A 7,139-nucleotide genomic window follows, 5' to 3' on the forward strand; every position below is an offset into this window, starting at 1 on the left:
TTTATTTTCTCACTTACAATTATAACCCTTTTTGGAGCCCCCATTGTAATCTTAGTGAACATGCACTGTTTCAACAATGTGAAATTTTCACGTTATATTTATTAGTAATGGCACAGATTGAGCAATGTACATATTTACATGTAGTTCTTAAAAAAATAATTCCCAAAAGGCTTTGGCTCCTTAAACGGTAGCTATTCCCCTCCCTTATAAATCCGTTTACTGTCAAGTCCAGCAGTTCTAAAGAAGAAGCCTAAACGGACAGACAAAATGAAATCAGAAAGAACTATGATTATACCATATAGCATAAACTTAAGTACCATTTTGGTGTTGATGCGTAGATCCAGAACGAAAGTCCATAGTAAGTGGACATCTTTCCATTAAGACTTTTTGTAACGTTGGTGCAGTTACCAAGATTGCTGGAAGTGGTTGAAAAATTACTATCTTTCTTTATTCCTTGATGCAGCTCATTCTTAGAAAGGAAATCATCAGCTAGACAGATTTCTTCAACATTATCCAGAATATCAATGTACTGTGGAGATTCCACGATCCCGCTCGTGCAATCGGAAGTGGAATTGCAGTGTGACCCGGATCCACACGATGTTGCACTGACCTGCCCAAGTAGTCTCAGTTCTTTGACATCCGTGGGCTCAAAGTAATTAAACCCGGAAACGGTCGAGTCCACAACAACCAGAAGACAAACTACAAACGATATCCATCTACCAGATTCTTGAAGAATAGTCATTATGATTTTTTTCCCAACGTGAATCTGTTCGTCTAATTTTCTTCCTGGTCAATGGCGGCCTCTCGTAATGGAGTCGCTATCTTATCTCTTTGTGGGCATCAGCTCCCAAAATCTATGTGAGTCATGGTGCTGTCTGTTTCTTAAAAAATGAAACCTGGCAACTGAATAAAAAAGAAAGTATGTAACGTTAAGCTCTGACGAAGATTGTACTTTGAATTCATATATAAACAGGTCTATACAAGCAATTTATTCATGGAACCTTGAATCTAGGGACATTTATCCATTCTTTAAATTCATAGTTACATGTAAATTAATTCACAAAAATGTACAATACACTATATCAAACATCGCATAAGTCAATTCAACAAGCCAAAATCTTCTTAGATTAAGTTTCTACAGTTGGAGTGCCCTCTTGCACAAAAGTCGACATTTAATTCCATTTCACTTCCTGTTTAGAAATATATTTCTTGTTTTCACCACCGCTATTTGTCCGTATCTGAGACTTGTTATGGTGTAATCTTGGGGTTTTAAAAACCACTTTCAGTGCCAATATTTAACATGATGTAAAAAAATGTATAATAGCTAGCTGGATGATTTAATCATTTTATCCAGTAACATTTGCTTGCAATAAACTGCAAGAAAGTGCATATACTTAGAGAACTTGTTTTTAACAGTAAAAATAATCTCCTGATTGGATAGTGGATACAGCGTAGAATGATAAGACATACGTGTTGGGCTGCCCTTTTCTATCAAAAATGGTTTGGATTTTTTTTTTATGAGAAATCAAAATCATAATTTCTATCCAAATAAAATTGATGTCAAATTTTCATTATGAGATTAGAGCGATTATAGAAAGATGGAAGTATATAAATATCCATGGTAGTGTAACACTACTAGTGTTTAAAAATTAAAATGTCTCTTTTTAAAAAAAAACGAGAGAGAGAGAGAGAGAGAGAGAGAGAGAGAGAGAGAGAGAGAATGTAAGTTAATGTTAATGTATCCAGGGTTGCCGGGGATGCTTTCAATATAATTATTTATCCGTCCCAACGAGCTCTATATATATATATATATAGCTGCTTTATTGTAGCCGTAACTTTCATTCGCAGTTTCCCGGGCCTTCCGAGAGGGCTCGACCTTTTTCGCCTCCTGGAAAGCTGACCCATTCGAAAATTAGGAAAGCGGAAAGCGTGAGAGTTTCTTCAATACCGAGTTTTCCTGTAGAGCAACAGTTGTGTATAATAAAGTTCATAAATGGTACCATTCGTTTTCCAAATCGAGAAACACTGGGTATCTGACACGTACGTGTTTGCACGGACGGTTAGGGGGCTGTCGTGATGTAAATTTTGAATTTACCGGGTGGCAGTAAATACAAAATTTACAACATGACAGGGCACTTGATAAGCCAATTTTAGCAATGCATTCAAAAGATTTACCTTTATGATTAAAAATGTACCAATTTATTAAAATAATTCACAAGATTTTGCGAAATATGCCTTTTATGATAGTAAAATCTTAAAATAGTAAACTTTTATGTACATATATTCAGATAGCGAAAAAAGCTGTAAAATTGCAACATGATTTTGTTTTACAATTCACATTGTCATTTTTACTTAAAATCAGTCAAAATTTATTAATAAAATGTATATCAATCCATGCATCATTTCAAAAAATAGTTTCCTTAATTTTTAGTTGAACAATTAATCTGCATTTCCTCAAACACGCAATCAATATGTGAATTTTATAATATGCAAATGTGATCATTGCAACTGGTTGACCAAATTAACTTTTATGTCGTTCAAGGTTTTGGACAAAAACAAACGCTTCATAAAAGCATATGTGCTAGCATGTTCTAATAATTTCTAACAGATCCTGTTGTTGATTTAAAAAATATTCTCAGTACTCCAAGATGTCCGCTTGTAATAATTTAATATAAACATACGGTAGTCTTTACTCCGATAGACTTTGGAAAACAAATTAATCATTAGCTTTATTATTAAAAAATATATGAAAATCCCAGCCGTAAATTACAACTCCTTCTTTCAAAAATGCCCAAATCTGCATGCACAAACAAAATTAAGGTACTATATTGCAAATATGGGGTTTATTAATGATCCAAAAAGGCATTGCTCTCTAGGTGCTAGGTACTTGTAAATTTATTTCAAAATGGCGATAACCTACATAAGAACGTAATATATTACATGCGCATATGTCATTAACTTTAGCTGTGATGGTTTTATCTTCCCATAAACATACCATATACCACAGGTAAGTTCTCGCCTAGAAGTTTTGCGCCGAATTGTACAGAATTCAATCTTATTACATGTATAGGTGTATGCATTTGTATCACAGCCTCTTAAGCTTGGAGGGGGGATCTCAACAACACGGCAATTTAAAGGGACATACAGGTACGATAGATCCAGATAATATAAAGCTCCTCAATCTTTGGATAATAGAAAAAAGACTTCCTCATTCCACTGGACCGGCTTTGATTTGACGAATTTTGTGACTTTTGTAATATGGACACGTAATACATGTGAACAACCCCCCCCCCCCCCTCCAAAAAAAAAAAAAAATATATATATATATATAGTGACGAGTACCGAAATGTACTTTACTATACCCTCCACTCAAACAAATGTTGACGGGTTCAACACCAAAACGTCACAGGTAATTAAAATTTGATTCCTTGAATACAAGGGAATAGCAAGGTGTGTGTGTTGGGGGGGGGGATATCCGTGTGGAAAAGAGGTAGAATATAATATAAACATCTACACACGATCACAATCTTTGGTCTGACTTTCAGCAGACTGTAGATTGACGATATATAAATACAAAATAAAACAGCTCGATCTCGGGAACGTACATGGTTTCCAAAATATTCCTTGTCGTCATCCATTCATTGGACGTTATTTGTTTAGATCACGTGTAATCACGGCATGTATAGAATTACTTCTTAATATAAATAACATAATTGAAATTTTAAAGCCCAATGTCAGAGACGAATGCTCTCTGTTTGGGAATATTGCATAACATTGTACGTATATATCTATAGATATAGAAGCGAAACTTGGTGCATGCATATCGATATAACCTGTTGTGCAATTCTGTAACCGTCGTAAAAAAAATCACATCGTACAATTCTTTATATATCAGCCAATTATCATTAATAAATAGTTTTAAAGTAAAGTGAAAGAGTACAAATGTACTGGAAACCTCTCTACTTTTATATACGTGTATGTATGTTATTGTTAAAAATAATAATTAGTACTGATTTTTCCCTGTGTCATCAATATAGGATCTGAAGGTGTAAAGGGAGAATACTCACAAAAATGGTATGCAAATGGCAATAAATGATTTTTTTTTACAGATAAGAGCTAGCGTGTACTTGTACTTACATATAAGCAAACGTACAAGATAAGGAATATTTTCATTTTATTTCAAAATACCAAATTGAAAAAAAAACCTTCGTTGAATGAAATAACGATAACAACGGATATATTATTGGCAACGACTGTATAACATAGGTGGATTGGAAGATAATTAATCGATCACCAATCGTAACTTTGTGTCGACTTCTTACTTCCCTGTGTGTTGTATATTCTGGCGTTATTTTAGTTCGATGGCCGCGTGCATCCTGATCTCACGGATCAGAGAGCGTTTTTTCACATGATAAATCTAATACTGTACAATCAAATGATAAATAAAGTGACTAGCCTAAAATTATATCTTTTAAAGGAGTTACTTCCTATCTACCACTTTTTTTTCCTTTTTAAAAGACCCTCAACACAAATCAAATGTATGTATACAGCCATAGGAGAAAAGCTTCTTTTGATATGCGCGAAGAGAAATACATCAAGAGAGGGGTTCCGAATGGGGTGTCCTTTTTCTTAAAAAGTAATGAGTATTATTGGCTCATTCAGACTTTTACGGACATTATTGGCCATGAAGACCTCTACACCTCTTGAATGTGAGGTAACTAAATAAAACTGAAAAGAGTCCATTTTTTATAACAGATAAGTATTTTCTTCCCTCTTTATATCTTACTGGATTTGTATTAATTGGGCAAATTTAAGCTTGTCATAAAAATTAAAAAATAAATAATAAAAAATGTAGATACACTACATATATGTATATGTTTATTTTTTTTCAGTAAAAAAATTCAACTACTACTATACAATATATTGATCAATGCAGCGTATTTTTCGTTTTAAATTTTAACCTCGTCTTACATATGTTACATAATATTCTTATATTCATCGACAAGGACGTCAATTAAAGCATGTATGTCACTTAGTGATTACTTACTGCTACCAAATTGTCTGCACTTCCCGGTTTTGACCACTTACACTATGAAACACTGAATGGACCCTCGAGAAAGAGACAGTGTGTTATTGGAAAGTATCGTCATCTCGAGTATATACATATAAACAATTATACTGTATAACCTTACATCTCTCTTGATCTCAGAGAGAGAGAGAGAGAGAGAGAGAGAGAGAGAGAGAGGAGAGAGAGAGAGAGAGAGAGAGAGAGAGAGAGAGAGAGAGAGAGAGAGAGAGGTTTCAGTGTAACAAGACCCCGACATAATAAGCTATTCCTCTTTCATATCATTAATCAATAGCATGGCCTTTTTTTTTAAACCCACACCTGTGTCTGTCAGTATAAATAACTGATGTAAATAATGTTCTCATAATACTGATATACATATACTTGAGGGAGGAAAAACTTGTTTTTTTAGTTAAGTAAACACTTTTACTCTCAGGTATGCTTAAATCACAGTATCATTATTCAGATTTGATGGCAAAAGTCTATGATACCTGTACGTAACCCCCCCCCCCCTTTCCCCCGGTCAAAACTATTTCACAATAAATTGACGCTTCCTGTGGAAAATGCTGAACTAGGTCTGAGATGCTTTGGAGGAGACAAATTTTCACAAAAGAACTTACCTCCCCGTCTCCAAGTGAATGGTTTGTTTACATCACCTGTCCAGGTAAATCGAACACAACAGAGATAATTCGGTCCAGTGTTGCTTCTCTTGCCTCCGAAACCTTTGGAGCAGTACTCGGGGACGTGAATGACTAGATTTTATGGACGAGATCAGTACAGTCACCTAACTTTCCGCTGTTTAAGCCCTGTTTTTTCTTTTCCCCGGAACATTTACTTCCTCGTTGCTGTTAACGAGTTCACACTGTAAACACTGAATCAGTCGGCGTTATCGGACTCGGTGGTCTATTTTGGTTTGTCAAAAGGTAGTTGGATTCCCGGCTCTTTAATTTTTAATCAACGAGCGAGGGAAATTCGAATTCCGAAATACTTTAAACCTGTAGGTGATACGCTATATGAAATTGTAAAAGTATGTTAATACATGTGTATAATATAAACATTTGCAGAGAGTGCAAGTAGCATTGACAGACACACTTCAACAAATAAGATATATATCATTTTATTTTAGGCTAACTACCGTTACAGCAGCTGTACAATGCATGTGTGACCAAAGCATCAACTTTAAAGTCAGTGTTTAAATATTTTTTCTTCATTTATATTAAATACAATCATTATATATGGCTTCATGGGTGGATCGATGGGGGGAGTGTCAGGGGATCCACATCCCCTTGAAAATTCAAACTTAAAGAATTAATCATATAAGTACTTTTTTTATAAACAAGACCACATTGCAAGTAAAATACTGAAAATAGGCATCAACCTTCCCTTCTCCGAGCTACGATCGAGGGCACATACCGCCGATGCCCACCCTCGGTGCAAAGCGGATAAAAGTCACTGACTCTTGTCGGCTGGGACACCAGTCCATCGCAGATAATCTCCCATGCAACGTAAGCCGGGTACAGCGGGGTTTGAACCAGCGAACTTGGGTTACTGTCTTAACGCCTGTAACCACTGCGCCATGTGGACCACGATACCGCCCTCCCAGCCGCCCCCTCTCAGTAACCATTGGCAAACCTATTAATCCCCCCCCCCCCAAAGAGATTAAAATGCTAGATCTGCACCTGATACCTTCTCTCAGTTTTATATACTATATATACGTTTATTCACTGTAATTTATCTATGGATTAATCTATAAGAGATCAAGGTTATATTGATCTCTCGATAGAGCAATCCCGTGTCTTTACAAACTGACAGAGATATACAGAAAGAACCTACAGGACGAGGAAATTATTGTCGGATAGCGCATAATATACTTTGTCAGATTTCCGATCAAATTGTGCATACAGTTTTGTTTTTGGTTTTTTTAAGGAAAAAAGGGCATAAAATGTGTCACAAACTTGGCTAGGAAACTACCAAATATCTTTCTTATAAGTCCAAGTACATGTACTAATATTCAGGAGGAGATTTAGGGTCAACATATTAAAATCAGGTGTACATGTACCTTAAAATTTTATAA

At 35.3% G+C, this 7,139-nt stretch overlaps 1 protein-coding gene across 2 annotated transcripts in view; it reads right to left on the reverse strand.

Moving 5' to 3' along the window:
* LOC105341005 (hepatocyte growth factor receptor) overlaps window positions 1-5,985 on the reverse strand; it is a 45,561-nt gene extending 39,576 nt beyond the window's left edge. The window contains exons 1-2 of one of the 2 annotated variants that reach the window (XM_066068291.1): window positions 5,686-5,985; window positions 318-903 (exon numbers count right to left, since the gene is read on the reverse strand). In XM_066068291.1, the coding sequence (XP_065924363.1) occupies window positions 318-742 (425 nt within the window). In that variant the 5' untranslated portion in view covers window positions 743-903; window positions 5,686-5,985. The remainder of the gene's footprint in view (window positions 1-317; window positions 904-5,685) is intronic. The other variant, XM_066068290.1, reaches the window with a different exon arrangement.
* Between the last annotated feature and the right edge of the window lie 1,154 nt (window positions 5,986-7,139).

Source organism: Magallana gigas, chromosome 8 (assembly GCF_963853765.1).
Source record: "Magallana gigas chromosome 8, xbMagGiga1.1, whole genome shotgun sequence".
Classification (NCBI taxonomy): Eukaryota; Metazoa; Mollusca; class Bivalvia; order Ostreida; family Ostreidae; genus Magallana; species Magallana gigas.